The following is a 15,257-nucleotide window of genomic DNA, read 5'->3' as shown; positions in this document are numbered from 1 at the left end:
AGGGTTCATCTCTAGTGAGCCGCAGAGAGACAAAAACAAGCCAAAACTCTGGCCAGGGTTGGAGGGATTAACTTAGCACAAAGGAGGAGCTTTCTGGGTGCAGTGGTTCTAAGCTCCTAGAAGACCACTGGCTTTTAAGAGACAGAATATGGGGTATCTTTGAGTCAGGGGAATCACTCCAGGCCCCACTAGCCTAGTTGGGGTGAGATTTGTAGAGAATCTTCTACTCTAGTCCCTGCCCTGGAATTCCCTAATCTGGGAGAAGTGTGGAAAAAGGGAAGAGAATTGGGAAAGTGCCACCCATGGCTGGAAATGTAAGATGTGTTGTTACTTTGGGCCACCACTTAAAGAACACTTACGTGACAGGCCCCGGGCCAGGCTGTTTGTCCTTTTCATGATCTCATTTAACGCTCACAGCACCTGCATGATTTTGAGCTCCTATCATCCCCATGCAGACGGTAAACTGAAGCTCAGAGAGGTTCACTCACTGGCCCAGGGACACACAGCTGGTTAGTGGTAGGACCCAGCCCACTCTCCTTTCCCAAATGCCTTTCATGGTTGTTGAGAAAATCATGTCAGATGAGGAACCCTGGCGGCAGGGGTTTATTATCCAAGTGAGAGATGTTCCTGCTGGGTTAGGGAGGGAGCACTAAGGGGCTAGACCGGATTTTACAAAAGAACTTTTCATGTAGTTAAGACTGGTACCATCTGCCCTTGTCTGAGCCCCAGCACTGCTGCCACCATGAGCAGGAGTGAGCCTCTGGGCCACGGCTGGTCAGCTGGGCTCCCTGCCCGCCTCTGCCCACAGGGTTGGTCAGCCCCTCATTTCTTCTTGGTCTTCACCAGTCCCTTCTGCACGAGGCTGCGGTACAGCTCCTGGATGTAGGTGTAGACGCACTTGGAGTCGGGCACTGCCAGCCGCACCATGTCATCCACTTCCAGCAGCTGGGCACAGTCGGCCAGTTTCCTGAGGGGCAGGTTGGGGAGGGGTGAGGAGGGGTGGAGCAGAGAGCCAACGGTGAAGGATGCGGGGCCTAAGGGGACAGCCCGGCGAGGATGAAACCCACAGAACTGTGTGTGGCAGAGCTGGGAGGTCATCTAGGGCAACCATCCCATTGTACAGATTAGATAACTGAGGCCCAACAGAGTCAAGACTCAAACTCAGTGGGGTCTGATTCCTAAGCCCCGGTTTTCATTGCACTGTGTGCCTTCACGTAGGAGCGGAACCTTCTGGTCTATAGTTCTGCGTTAGCCCACCCCTCCCACGTGCTCATATACCTGTCCTCAGGGAGAGTTTAAAAGACAGAACACCAACACTAGCCAGAGTGTTGCCTTGTAGCTGCAACAACTCCAGCTTCAACCAGTTTCCGTGTATGTATTGAGGGGTACTATGTGCTAGGTACTTTTCCAGGGAATTCAGCACCGAACAAAATAAAAATTCCCCACTCTCATGTCACTGACATTCTCACTGCAGTAGACAGTAATCAAACAGAAATCGATGGTACATGAGATGATGAGAGGTGCTGTGGAGAAAAATAAGGCAGGGAAGGGGGACAGGGTATGTTTCTGTGTTCAAGGGGATTTTTAAAAAAAATATTATGTTAGTAATGGCTTTATTTTTTTATTTTTCATCTATTTATTTATTTATTTTGTGCCAGCGCCTCGCAGCTTGTGGGATTTTAGTTCCCCGACCAGGGATTGAACCTGGGTCCTTGGCGGTGAAAATACGGAGTCCTAACCACTGGACCGCCAGGGAATTCTCCAAGGAGAATTTTAATAGGGAGCCCAGGAAAGTTCTCTTAAAGAGTGTAAATTGGGGACATCCCTGGCGGTCCAGTGGTTAAGACTCTGCACTTCCAGTGCAGGGGGCACAGATTCAATCCCTGGTCGTGGAACTAAGATCCCATGTGCCGCGGAGCAGCTAAGCCCGTGCACCACAACTACTGAAGCCCACGCACCTAGAGCCCGTGCTCCGCAACAAGAGAAGCCACCGCAGTGAGAGGCCCGTGCACCACAGCAAGGAGTAGCCCCCGCTCGCCACAACTAGACAAAGCCCGTGCACAGCAACGGAGACCCAACACAGCCAAAAATAAATAAATAAAACAAATTTATTAAACAAAATTTAAAAAGAGAGTACATATCTGCGGGAAGAGGATTCCAGGCAGAGGAAACAGCATGGGCAAAGGTCCTGAGGCAGGAGTGCTTAATGTGTTTGAGCGACCGCATAGAACTTAGCAGCAAGTCCTCTCTTTCTAAATTCCCAGCTGCTCTTTGGGGCCACGTGCTACTCCTGGCTTTGCTAAAGCCGATCTTCTGATCTAACCGCTGTTGGGACCTTGCCGCCATGTGCCAGGAGTTTTATCAAGTGCTTCCCTTCCCCCCTTTTTTTTTGGTTGCGCCACACAGCTTACAGGATCTCAGTTCCCCAACCAGGGATTGAACCCAGGCCACGGCAGTGAAAGCCTGGAATCCTAACCACTAGGCCACCAGGGAACTCCCCAGTGCTTTCCCTTGAATGGTCTCATTTACTCCACTCCTCTGTGTTCAACCAGCAGAAGAGGAGCTGGAGACTCGGAGCATTTTGGTGATTTGCCCAACGTCAAAGTGAGTGACACAGCTGGGACTCCACCGCAGGCCTGCCTGATGCCTCTGGCATCCCTGCCCTGTAGCCGGGTCTCAGCAGTCCCAGCCTGCCAAACCGCCATGGGTGCTGGCGTAGGAGAAACCAGGGTCCCAGCGGAAATCCTCTCTTAGAGCTGAGGCAGCTGGACCGAAACCCAAGCCGGGCTGGCCTGGGAGCGGGAGGCAGGAGCACAGACTGGAGGATTTCGAAGAAGGGGACAAGCTCCCTGCAACCGATGCGGTGATCTTGGCTCCTGGATGTGGGTCGGGGTGCTGTTCCCATGCAGGAGAGGCAAAAGCTTCACTCCCACTGGGCCTGGGGAACGGGGTCAGGCTCCTCGAGCAGCACAGCCGATCAAGCCGCCTGGGGGCCCCAGCGTTGACTGTTCCGTGGGAATCAGAGGCAACTTCTAGAAGGGAGCCAGCTGCAGCAGGGGCTCCCTTACTTTGCACGCTTCATCTGCACCCCAGGCCCTAAAAGAGGTTAAGTCAGCTGCCGAGGTCAAAGAGCTAAGAAGGGGGACTTCCCTGGAGGTCCAGTGGTTGGGACTCTGAGCTTCCGCTGCAGGGGGCACGGGTTCGATCTCTGGTCATCACTGGTCAGGAAACTAAGATCCCGCATGCCTCATGGCGTAGCCAAAAAAAAAAAAAAAAGAAGAGCTAGGAAGAAGGAGGCACCCCCCCCACCTCTTCTCCCTCCAGTCTCCATCCCCACACATCCCCTGCATATCCTTCCCTTTTCACTGCTGCCTGATGCCTCCTCTCAGCCCGTCACCATCACCTGATTATTCCTTCTGCCTTTCTGTGGCTCTGCAGGCTGGCAGCCAAGGCAAGGCAGCTGCGGGAGGACCACGACCCCGCCCCACAGGCCGGGGATACCTGGTCAGGGCCAAGCCACGTGGCCTTCTGATGTTCACCAAGAGCTCTGCCCCGACTAGGAGTTTCACTTTCCAATCCTGGTTCATCACCATTAAAGGTGCTTCTGGGGCTTCCCCAGTGGCACAGTGGTTGAGAGTCCGCCTGCCGATGCAGGGGACACGGGTTCGTGCCCCGGTCCGGGAAGATCCCACATGCCGCGGAGTGGCCAGGCCCGTGAGCCATGGCCGCTGAGCCTGCACGCCCGGAGCCTGTGCTCCGCAGCGAGAGAGGTCACAACAGTGAGAGGCCCGCGTACCGCCAAAAAAAAAAAAGGTGCTTCTGAGCCCAGAGCAGGACATGGTGCTCCGGATGCCCTCAACCCACCACCCCAGGGCACTCCCCCCACCCCTTGGCGGGACCAACTGGAAGGGATCTTCTGTAGCACCAAGTCTGGTGGATTTCAAACGGCATCCCTGGTGCCCTAGGGCCCTATAGACATGCTTCAGGGACCATCTTGGGAAGCAGAGCTGGAGTGCTCCAAGAACCCCTCCCAACCTCAAAAGGCCTCCCTAAAATCTGTCTAATATGTTGGGCATTCATTTAATATTTTGCTTGAGGAATCTGTCAGGGGGGAAAAAGCATCTGAAAAGCACAGATCAATACCGGCCATCTCGTCCATCTCGTCTTGCCGATGGGGACACGCAGGCCCCGAAAGGGGAAGGTTGCTGCCCAGGCTTCCCTGCAGGCTGGCGGCCAGGCCTGGACTAGACCAAAGGGCTCAGCCTCCTGGACCAAGGTGCTGCTAACATCCCCAGTGACTTATTCCCTGCCCCCGGGCTTTAGAAACGCACTCAGCGGGAAATGCATTCCCGGTCTCAGAGCTGTCCTCGTGGACCACTCCCTATGCATAGTCCTATCTCTACCAGGCGGCTCAGAAGCCCCTCCCAGGTGGGAAAGGACGGGCACTCCAGGCGTGAGCTCCTTGGGAGCCCCAAGGCCATCAGGTCATGTCTCTCCGGTGGGCGGAGATGGAGGCCTTTGGCTGAGTCCGGTTTTGGTGCTTTGGTGGGGGGAGTGCCCCCTCCTCCCCCGCCACCTGGCAGCCATGTCCTGGTCTCTTAGGTTCTTCCTTGGGCCACACTGATCCTCGCAGCCCTCCTGCCTGTGTAGTCCACCCCTGTCTCCATCCCTCCACCACCCCGGCACCCAGCTGTGTGAACCCCAGCAATAAATGCCCTCCAGGTCCCACACTGAATAATAATTATCATAACAACTGTGATATCATTCATTATAACATAGGAGCTAAGATTTTTTTTTTGAAGTGTTTGCCATGGGTTAGGCACTGTTTATAGGGACTTTACTTAATTACTTACTTAATTCTCACCATAGCCCTGCCAAAGAGGAAATGTCATGCCCATTTTAAAGGTTAGAATATGGAGGCTCAGAGAGGTGAAGGAGCCTGTCCAAGATCACACAGCTAACAAATGGCAGAGTCAGAATCTGGCCCTAAATCCCAGCAACCACCCTGCCTGCCCCTCCTCTACCCCTTACCCTGCCTGCATTTTCTTCACGGCACCTGTTCCCTTACATTATATTTCACACGTGTGTGTGTTTATGATCTGTCTCTCCCTTTAGAATGTGTCATAGGCACGCAGGGATTTTGTAAGTTCCACCCACTGCTATGTCCTAAAACAGTTCCCAGCAATCAAAAAATATCTGTTGGGGACTTCCCTGGTGGTTCAGTGGTAAAGAGTCTGCCTTCCAATGCAGGGGACGCAGGTTCGATCCCTGGTCAGGGAACTAAGATCCCACAGGCCGTGGGGCAACTAAGCCCACGCGCCACAACTACTGAGCTCGCGCGCCTCAGCTAGAGAGCCCACGTGCCACAAACTACCGAGCCCGCCTGCTCTGGAACCCGCGCGCCACAACTACAGAGCCCACACGCCACAACTAGAGAAGAGAAAACCTGCATGCACAGCTAGAGAGAAGCCCGCGCGCTGCAACAAAAGATCCCGCATACCTCAGTGAAGATCCCGCATGCCGCAACTAAGACCCGATGCAGCCAAAAATAAATAAATAAATCGTAAAGAAATATCTGTTGAATTCATGAATGTGTGGTGACAGCCTCCACCTGACCACCGCACTACCCGACCCCTGTGAATCCGGCCCTCGATTCTGTGTAGGTGAGCCGAGCTCCCACCCGCCTCTGCATCCCCTGGCATGGCTTACTCGGCTGTGGAGAAGGCCAGGGAGAAGTTGTGCCGGCGCTTGGCGGGGTCCAGCGCAGCGTAGTCAAAGGCATCGGGGAAGAACTTGTGGATGAGGGCGCAGAAGGCCATGCCACTGCTCCAGCTTGAGGAGAAGTTCTGGATGTCCACATGCTGCGGGCAAGCGGGGCCCAGAGGCCTCAGTGAGCCTCAGCCAGAGGACCCGGACTTTGCCCCCTCCGGACCTGCCCCCCTCTGGGCTTTGCACCACGCAGAGCCTCCCAGCACTGCCGCCCTGGGGAAGGGTCCCTTGCCCACCATGCACCTCGTAGCTCCTCGTCATGGCCCGACACCACTCCAAGAGCATGTTCTTAACGCCGCCGATGGCTGCCCCCGCGGCCTTGGTGTTCCGGAACAGGGCCGTGGGGCCCGAGGCTGCCCTATGCGTGAGGGACAGAGAAGGTCAGGCCAGAGAGGTGGGAGGGTCCCATCAGGGAGGAGCCCCAGCCCCAGATGTCAGTCCTCCTGCCGGGGCTCGGGCTGTTCCTATTGCCCCTCAGGACTCCCCCCCACCGACTGTCCAACCAACCCAGCCCCACCGCTCCTCGCCCGCATCTTACCCCCCAAACTTGTCTACGATGGCTTTGCGGTTCTGGGCACGGGGCCCCCGGGGCCGGGCAGGGGCTGACACCCTGCGCTCTGGCGCCTTGTCTTCCTTCTTCTCCTGTGAGGGAGGGGGCTCCGTGGGGCTCTGGGACACGTCGCTGGGTGAAGATTCACTGCATGGAAAAGTTCGGAGCAGGGTGAGAGGGGCTGGGACCAGCCACTGAGGAGGGAGGAGGCCGGCTGAGCGCGGCCCCTGCAGTCTCAAGAGGCATACGAAGCTGTGGTCCCTACTCTCGCCACGTTTCCTCTGGGCCCAGCACCGGGAGGGGCTGGGAAGAAATAGTGACGCTCAGTCTCACTTTGGTGAGCACGTGGTCTGGTGGCATGTGTGGACAAACCTAGGGCACATCTGAGGTCTGACCTGGGGCTGGATCCTGCCTTTGCCTCTTAGTTGCTGTGTGATCTTGGGACTGTCGTGTCACTCCTCTGAGCCTCAGCTTCCTCATCTGTAAAATGGGGCAAGAATTGCTACCTGACAGGGTGGTTCTAAGGCCTGCGTGGGAGGGGGAATGTAGCCCACGCTCCACGAACGTTCAATCGGGTACCTTCCTCTAAGAAGGTGACACGGAGGTGAGCTTCAGCTTGAAATAAAGGAAGACTCTTTAATGACGAAAGTTGTGCCCTGGCGAGAGTAAGGCTATCGTGTTATCCAGCACCAGCCAGGCACCAGGCGCTGGGCTGAGGGCTTTACACACAGATGTCGTTTGAGCCTCACAGAAGTCCTACGAGGTAGGTACCGTGACTGTGCCCACTTCACAGGGGAGGAAAGGGGCAGTGATGTGGCCAAGGTCACACAGCTGGTAAGTGGCAGTGTCACTGTCCAAACTCAGGCTTTCTGCTCACTCGCTTATGGGTGAGGCTGACACCGCGGAGGCAAGCAAGACCAGGAGGCTTCAGCAGTGAGTGAGAGACGGACCAGGTGTGCTCCACGGCCCCTTTGCTCCCACACTCCGGCTCCTTTTGTCTCCTGGGCTCTGCCCTGGGCTAGAGGGCTGAAAACCATAATTCCTGGCATATCTTGAGACCAGCACTGGGGAGGCCCAGGCCCAGGGGATGGCAGCCTTTAAAGGAAGCAAGCGGGGGCTTCCCTGGTGGCGCAGGGGTTGAGAGTCCGCCTGCCGATGCAGGGGACACGGGTTCGCGCCCCGGTCCGGGAAGATCCCACGTGCCGCAGAGCGGCTGGGCCTGTGAGCCATGGCCGCTGAGCCTGCGCGTCCGGAGCCTGTGCTCCGCAACGGGAGAGGCCACAACGGTGAGAGCCCCGCGTACCGCAAAAAATAAAAAAAAAAAAAAAAAAAGGAAGCAACTAGTAGCAGGGGCTGGAGCTGGGGCTCCAGAGTCTGACATTACCTGGCTGAAGGACTGGTCTCTCCGGAAGCTGCGGTGTCTGGACTCAGCCCATCTAGGGGAAAGGAACGGGAGGGAGGCAGGCTGGGGTGACCCGTGGTGCGCGGCCCGCGTGCTCCCTCAGGGAGGCCCCTGCGATGTCCGCGGGCTCCTGGGCTCTCACTCACCTGGGCTGAGGCCGCTGCCCTCCTCCGTGGGGCTCTCGGGCCATTCCTCGGCGGACCGGGGAAGCGCTCCTGCCCCTTCCTCTGCCCCTTTCTCCGCGCCCTGGTCCTGCTCTTCATCAGGACAGCCTGGCTCCTGGAATGAACATGGGCTGTGTGGGCCCGCACCTGCCTGAGGCTCTGTGAGGGCTTCAGAAAGATCTGGAAGGCAGCCTGGAGCGCAGCGCTGCATCCCCCACCCCAGGCTCTTGATATCAGTGGGTGGAAGACTGGATTGTCCCAAAGGAATAAAGCAGGGGAGGGGCTTGCTTGGGGGAAGGCTGGGCAGGGGGCTCCGGAGAATCGTGGGGCCTCCTCCCTCCTCTCCTCTCCTCTTCCAAACTCACCACCTCCTCCTTCACCTCCTCCTCCTGTGGTTTAGGCTTGGCCTCATCTTCCACGGCAGTCTTCTGAGAGTCCGACTTGGCCTCTGGGGCACTGGCTTTCTCTTGGGTTTCAGCCTTGGGCTCCTCCGTCTTGTTGCTCACCTCCTGAGAGGCCACTGTGGCCTCCTGCTTCCCAGCAGCCTCCCTGCCTCCAACCTTGGCCTCCTCCTTCCCAGAAGCCTCCCTGTCTCCAGCCTTGGCCTCCTCCTTCCCAGCAGCCTCCCTGCCTCCAGCCATGGTTTCCTCCTTCCCAGCAGCCTCCCTGTCTCCAGCCTTGGCCTCCTCCTTCCCAGCAGCCTCCCTGCCTCCAGCCATGGTTTCCTCCTTCCCAGCAGCCTCCCTGTCTCCAGCCTTGGCCTCCTCCTTCCCAGCAGCCTCCCTGTCTCCAGCCTTGGCCTCCTCCTTCCCTTTGGCCTCCCTGCCTCCAACCTTGGCCTCCTCCTTCCCAGCAGCCTCCCTGTCTCCAGCCTTGGCTTCCTCCTTCCCAGCAGCCTCCCTGTCTCCAGCCTTGGCCTCCTCCTTCCCAGCAGCCTCCCTGTCTCCAGCCTTGGTCTCGTCCTTCCCAGAAGCCTCCCGGTCTCCAGCCTTGGCCTCCTCCTTCCCTTTGGCCTCCCTGCCTCCAACCTTGGCCTCCTCCTTCCCAGCAGCCTCCCTGTCTCCAGCCTTGGCTTCCTCCTTCCCAGCAGCCTCCCTGTCTCCAGCCTTGGCCTCCTCCTTCCCAGCAGCCTCCCTGTCTCCAGCCTTGGCCTCCTCCTTCCCAGCAGCCTCCCTGTCTCCAGCCTTGGCCTCCTCCTTCCCTTTGGCCTCCCTGCCTCCAACCTTGGCCTCCTCCTTCCCAGCAGCCTCCCTGTCTCCAGCCTTGGCCTCCTCATTCCCAGCAGCCTCCCTGTCTCCAGCCTTGGCCTCCTCATTCCCAGCAGCCTGCACCTCATCATTCACATTGGCTTTCTCCCTAGATCCAGGCTTGGCCTCTTTCTCATCAGCCTGCTGCTTCTCAGAGGCCAACGTGATCTCCTCTTTTCCCTCCGTCTCCTTGGGTTCGGAGTTGGTCTCTTCTTTCCAATCAGCCATCTCCTGAGGAGCCACAGTGGTCTCTTTCTTCCTGCTGTCCTCCTTTTGAAGTTCAGCCTCCCCTTTGGATTCCCCCTGGAATTCAGCTGTAATGCTATCCTCAGCTGGTGCCCTCTCCTGCTTTCCTGCTCCGTCTGGAGGCCCCTCTGTGATGGTCCTCTCAGCTGGGCCTGTGGCCTCCTCCTCAGCAGAGGCTCCCCCTCCCACTGTCTCCGGGACCTCCGTGGTTGGGGACACAGGGGTTCCGTCCTCAGAGGGCTTCCCTTCCTTCTGCTCCATCTCTGAAAAGAGAAGACAAGCAGGCCTGGTCATGCCCCCTTTCTGCCGGTGAAGGCCCTGGAGTCTGGAGACGTGCGATTCAGTCCTGGGTCCCCCACTGCTCGGACATGTGACACAAGTATCCACTTTCCCTTCGGCTAAATGAAGCGGTAGAGCACCACGTCCCCCACAATGGGGTGCTGGGCCAGCCACGTTTACCTGATGTTGGGTGACGTTCACCTAAAGGCCCTCTGCAGGTTGTGACTTGGGCTTTAAGGAACACTGGGTTCTGTGATGCCTTGTCAATGATTTGGCCTCTTTTTGAATAAGCCAGTGAGGTGGTTAGAGTCTGACTAGCCTCCTAGACCCCCATGGAGCACTTGCTATTTTCCCCCTTTTTTTTTTTTTTTTGCGGTACGCGGGCCTCTCACTGATGTGGCCTCTCCCGTTGCGGAGCACAGGCTCCGGACGCGCAGGCTCAGCGGCCATGGCTCACGGGCCCAGCCGCTCCGCGGCATGTGGGATCTTCCCGGACCAGGGCACGAACCCGCGTCCCCTGCATCGGCAGGCGGACTCTCAACCACTGCGCCACCAGGGAAGCCCCTATTCTCCCCTTTTGATGGAGATAGCTGCCCTCATGCTCAGAGCCCAAAGCAGACAGAAGTCTCTAGATAGAACTTAATAATACTGTTTTTTGTTTTGTTTTGAGTGTTTACTTTATTTATTTATTTTGGCTGCACCGGGTCTTCATTGAGGCATATGGGACCTTTTAGTTGCGGCATGCATGCAGGATCTAGTTCCCTGACCAGGGATCGAACCCAGGCCCCCTGCCTTGGAAGCTCGGAGTCTTACCCAATGGACCACCAGGGAAGTCCCTAATAATACTGTTTTGATTCAATTGTATTTATTTTTACAGTTACTTTCTGTTTCTGGCCAGTGATATCGAGTTTCCATTTCCAATAGTGATATAAAGTTTATTTTATGAATACATTTATGGAAGTAAAGTAAGTTAATTCAAAGGAAGACATTCAGGAAAGCGGAATACAGGATACAAAATACCTAAATCATGGAGGTGGTGTTAAAATGCCTGAAATTTGGGAAACCCTGGGCCAGCTTGGTCGCTGGGTCTCTGCCAGCACTGCCCGCCTGTGTGTGTGGTTCTCTGAAGAGCTGGGCCTGGGCATGGAAGAATTTCTTTTGGTGAAGAACGGAAGATACTCTCCCTCACTAACCTCTGCAGGGAGATCTGATCCTCCAACTTTATCATGAGGTTTCCTATTCAAGTACTGTGTATACAGTCAGCCTTCCTTTTCCATGGGTTCTGTGGATTCAACCAACCTTGGATGGAAAAAATTTGAAGAAAAAATTCCAGAAAATTCCAAAAGGCCAACTTGAATTTGCTGCCACTTCAACTATTTACATAGCATTTACACTGTTATTAACAACTGTTCACATGACATTTTCATTGTACTGGGTATTATAAGTAATCTAGAGATGATTTAAAGTATTAGAGAGGATTGTAAGGTTCTATGCAAATACAACATTTCATACGAGGCACTTGAGCATCCGCAGATTTTCATATCCACAAGGGAAGCTGGGACTAATCCCCCACAGACATCAAGGGATGATTGTACTGTCCGATCTACAAAAACAGCTGTGTGGGGGGGGGCTTCCCTGGTGGCGCAGTGGTTGAGAGTCCGCCTGCCGATGCAGGGGACACGGGTTCGTGCCCCGGTCCGGGAGGATCCCACATGCTGCGGAGCGGCTGGGCCCGTGAGCCATGGCCGCTGAGCCTGCGCGTCTGGAGCCTGTGCTCCGCAACGGGAGAGGCCACAGCGGTGAGAGACCCGCGTACCGCAAAACAAAAACAAAAACAGCTGGGGGGAGTGTGTGTGTGTGTGGTGCGGACAGGGTCAGCTCCTTCAGCCTTCTGCCCTTCTTGGGGGCGGAGGGTCTGTTTACAGAGAAAATAATCCCCAAATAACGTGTTCAGGGCATGACTCAGGCAGTAAAAGAAGTACACACTCCTTGTCACTGACTAAAAATACCTCCTGCCCTCTGCAGGGCCATCGTTCTGGATACAGTACCCAGGGTACCTGAGTAATTGGGACAGAGGCAAGAAGACAGGCATATGAGGGACAGGGCTCTGTTTCTGCCACCCATTCAGGTCTTACTGCCCCCAGATCGAAGTCCTGGTGTCCCTGGATTTGGTCTCCCACCGTTTCCTAGGAAGTCGGCTGGGATTTTCAAAGATGCTCATGCTGCCCTCCAATTCCACCCCTCCCACCAGAGCCCCTTCATGGTTCAGCAGCTCTGGGAATCTGTTAAAGTTAGAGGGAAACCAATGAGCCTGGGAGATGGAATGCACATCTGCAGGGAGCTAGGAGCATGCCTTGACCCCCACCTCCTGGTCTGAGACCTGAGCATGTCTCTTTGCCTCTCTGGAGAGAGCCTCGGTTTCCAATACAATGACAGGATTGGTCTAGATCAGGTTTGCAAACTGTGTTCTGTGGAAAACTGGGGTCTCCCAAGACCTTATTAAAGGCTGCGGTGGCGGGGGAGGTGTTCTTTGGCTAAGGCTGTTCCAGAAACAGGCTACTCTTGACCCTTTTAGAGTCTTACAACTTCATTAGCACTTAAATAGATTCCAGACACCCCATGGTAAAGGAACCTTAATTTTGCTCAGCTCTATTTAACTCGCTTTTCTCCCAACTCATGTGGCCATGGATTGTTTTTTTCTTGCTTCGTTTTCTTTTCGCTTTATTTTCCCTGAGGTGCATCTATTGCCCTCTTGAGCGATGCCACCTTTAGCGGAAGAAACTATGTCAAGTGCCGGTCTAAACGATCCACACCACCCACCCCTGCCTTGCACTCTTGTTCGGAAGGTGGTATGGAGGAGCGGTGAACGTCATTGATTCCGGAGCTTCCTATGATGGGATCCCAGCTCCCACTTCTTCTCCCACCGTGACCTTGAGCAAGCTACTTACCCTCCCTGTATTTTGATTTCTGGAGATAAAAATAGGTCTCACCTCACAGGGACAGTGGAGGGTTAAGGAAGCCAATGCACAGGAAGTATTTTGGGGTGTGCCTGGCCTGGAAGGAGCACTCAGTATACATCAGCTTGTATGGTGTAGGCTGGCCTCTGCCCAGCCCTGTGCCAGATTAAGGTCCTGACTCAGCCGTGAGGGCATTTAGTTGGTAAAAGACAAGGCAAGCAGAACTGAACACCAATGAGATGATGAGCCCTTTTTTTTTTTTTTGCGGTACGCGGGCCTCTCAGTGTTGTGGCCTCTCCCGTTGCGGAGCACAGGCTCCGGACGCGCAGGCTCAGCGGCCATGGCTCACGGGCCCAGCCGCTCCGCGGCATGTGGGATCCTCCCGGATCGGGGCACGAACCTGTGTCCCCTGCATCGGCAGGCGGACTCTCAACCACTGCGCCACCAGGGAAGCCCAGCCCTTTTTATTTATTTATTAAAAAATTTTTTTTGGCTGCGCCGTGCAGCACGTGGGATCTTAGTTCCCCGACCCGAGATCAAACCCGTGCCCCCTGCATTGGGAGTGCGGAGTCTTAACCACTGGACCGCCAGGGAAGTTCCGACGAGCCCTTTTTATACCTCAAAATGTGGGAGTAGGGCTTCCCTGGTGGCGCAGTGGTTGAGAGTCCGCCTGCCGATGCGGGGGACACGGGCTCGTGCCCCGGTCCGGGAAGATCCCACATGCCGCGGAGCGGCTGGGCCCGTGAGCCATGGCCGCTGAGCCTGCGCGTCCGGAGCCTGTGCTCCGCAACGGGAGAGGCCACAACACTGAGAGGCCCGCGAACCGCCCCCCCCCCCAAAAAAAAAGTTTCCTGAATTGAATTAAACAGAATTAATCATCCTGCAAATACAGTACATCCCACATCTGAGCAGAGAAGTTGCTTGGTTCCAACACACTTAGATAAAAAGTAAGTGAGGGGACTTCCCTGGTGGCGCAGTGGTTAAGAAGCCGCCTGCCAATGTCAGGGACATGGTTTCGAGTCCTGTTCCGGGAAGATCCCACATGCCGCAGAGCAACTAATCCTGTGAGCCACAACTACTGAAGCCTGCGAGCCACAAGACTGGTAAGTCTCCCAAGGCCCTCTGTGCCCGTCAGGTCCACATGGATGGCCACCTGCAGGCTGCTCGGTGGGTGACCTCAAGTTGCCCAGCACCGCAGGGCTGAGTCCCCGAACTCTGGCATTGAAAAAGAGTGGACATAGTGATGGAGAGACTTAGGAAGGAGCCTGGATTTCTCCAACTGTGGGGCCCTGCTTGGAGGCTCCTCAGGTCCTTGGAAGATGGGAGAGGAGTTGGCAGATGGAGGGGGTGCCTTGAAAGGGGCCCAGGGCCTCTCCTACCTGTCGGGCCTCTCCCTGAGGGCTTGCAGTCGTCTCCTTCCTCCAGCTGAGCGGCTGCACTCCCGGGCTGTCTTCAAGCCCCTGTGGCTTCTAGCCCCCAGGTCTTCAGTCCCCGCTTCCCCTCCCCCTTCCCCTCCCCCGGCCCCCCCCCCCCCCCCCCCCCGCAAGATCCTGGGGCTACAGACAAGCATTGTTTACTGCCCTGTTGGTACAACACTCTTCCCTGGACTGGGAGGCTCGGATTTCCCGTGGAGATCTGGCAGGTGGCACCTTTCAATCACAGCCAGTGCCTCCCGCCTGACGCCGGGCAGCACGCATCCTGCGATCATCTCCCTTCCCCATGTACTCGCCTGGCCCTGGCAACTGCCCAGACAACCTGCAGGCCCATTTGGAGCATGGTCACCAGCTGTCTGGCCTCCCCTGCCCATCCAGAGCCCAGGCTAGGCCTTCTCTGCATCCCCACCACCACGTTCCTTTAAATAGTCCCTTTTACCCTTCCTCAGACTAAAGCAGCTGCGGAAGGGTGGGCTAAGGAGGGGTGAAGGGGCCAGCTGCGGAGGTGGCGATGTCTCTCAGGGCTCCCACTGCACGGGGAGCGGCTGGGGAGAGAGAGAAGAGTGATGGCCCAAGCTGATGGGTCGCTGCGCTGAGAGTCTAGGAAATACAAAGCCGAGTTCTATTTGGAGCTGAGGCGACGGGTACACAGGAGGCTCTCAACAGATTTTTGTGCTGAATCGAGATTTTGCTCAGAAAGACGAAACACCTTTACCTCCTGTAGGTGTCCTGTGATCTAAGAAAGGTACTACTTTTGGAGAATGTGTGAGGGGCTTGTGACTCCCCCTCCCCCTCCCCCTCCCCACTGCTTCAGCAACACTGGCCTCCTTCGTATCCCTCCGATGAGTCGATTCCTTTCCATACTCAGGACCGTTCTGCTTCCGCTCTTTGCAAGTCTGGTTCTTTCTCATTCTCCTGCTCTCAGCTGAAATTTCATTTCCACAGAGAGGTCTCCCATGACCTTGAGATCCTCTCCATCGCTTCTGCATATTTTATTTTCTTATGGAATATGGATTGGAATCCAAAGTTTCCTTATTTATTTCCTTGTTACCTGACTTTCTCTCTAGACTCTAAGCTCCATGAGGGCAGGGACTTTGTCATGTTCATGGCTGTATGCCCAGGGCCTAGCAAATTGCCTGGGTCATATGAAGTGCTCGATAAATGGATAGAGAATAAATAAATAATTTAATTAGTTAGTAGAAATATGGAA

At 55.7% G+C, this 15,257-nt stretch overlaps 1 protein-coding gene across 1 annotated transcript; it reads right to left on the bottom strand.

Annotated features, from left to right (window-relative positions):
- Window positions 1–822: 822 nt before the first annotated feature.
- SMTNL1 (smoothelin like 1) lies at window positions 823–14,303 on the bottom strand. Its single transcript, XM_073809440.1, has 9 exons — window positions 13,994–14,303; window positions 9,109–9,641; window positions 8,251–8,472; window positions 7,868–8,000; window positions 7,704–7,755; window positions 6,308–6,466; window positions 6,013–6,127; window positions 5,710–5,861; window positions 823–967 (listed from the first exon to the last, which is right to left on the bottom strand). Exons 2-9 carry the CDS (start codon window positions 9,637–9,639, stop codon window positions 823–825), a joined length of 1,509 nt encoding a protein of 502 aa, XP_073665541.1. The 5' UTR covers window positions 9,640–9,641; window positions 13,994–14,303.
- Between the last annotated feature and the right edge of the window lie 954 nt (window positions 14,304–15,257).

The sequence above is a fragment of the Tursiops truncatus genome, chromosome 8 (assembly GCF_011762595.2).
Source record: "Tursiops truncatus isolate mTurTru1 chromosome 8, mTurTru1.mat.Y, whole genome shotgun sequence".
Classification (NCBI taxonomy): Eukaryota; Metazoa; Chordata; class Mammalia; order Artiodactyla; family Delphinidae; genus Tursiops; species Tursiops truncatus.
The sequence above is the reverse complement of the archived record's forward strand: the minus strand, read 5'-3'. Positions and strand labels throughout refer to the sequence as shown.

Bases quoted from the DNA above. Each gene is read 5' to 3' on its own strand.
- SMTNL1 (XM_073809440.1), bottom strand. From the start codon at position 9,639: ATGGAGCAGAAGGAAGGGAAGCCCTCTGAGGACGGAACCCCTGTGTCC. The intron at 6,128-6,307 runs GTAAGATGCGGG...CCTCACGCATAG, and splicing joins ATCGTAGACAAGTTTGGGGG to GGCAGCCTCGGGCCCCACGG. The intron at 968-5,709 runs GTAAGCCATGCC...CCTGCCCCTCAG, and splicing joins CTGGCCTTCTCCACAGCCGA to GAAACTGGCCGACTGTGCCC.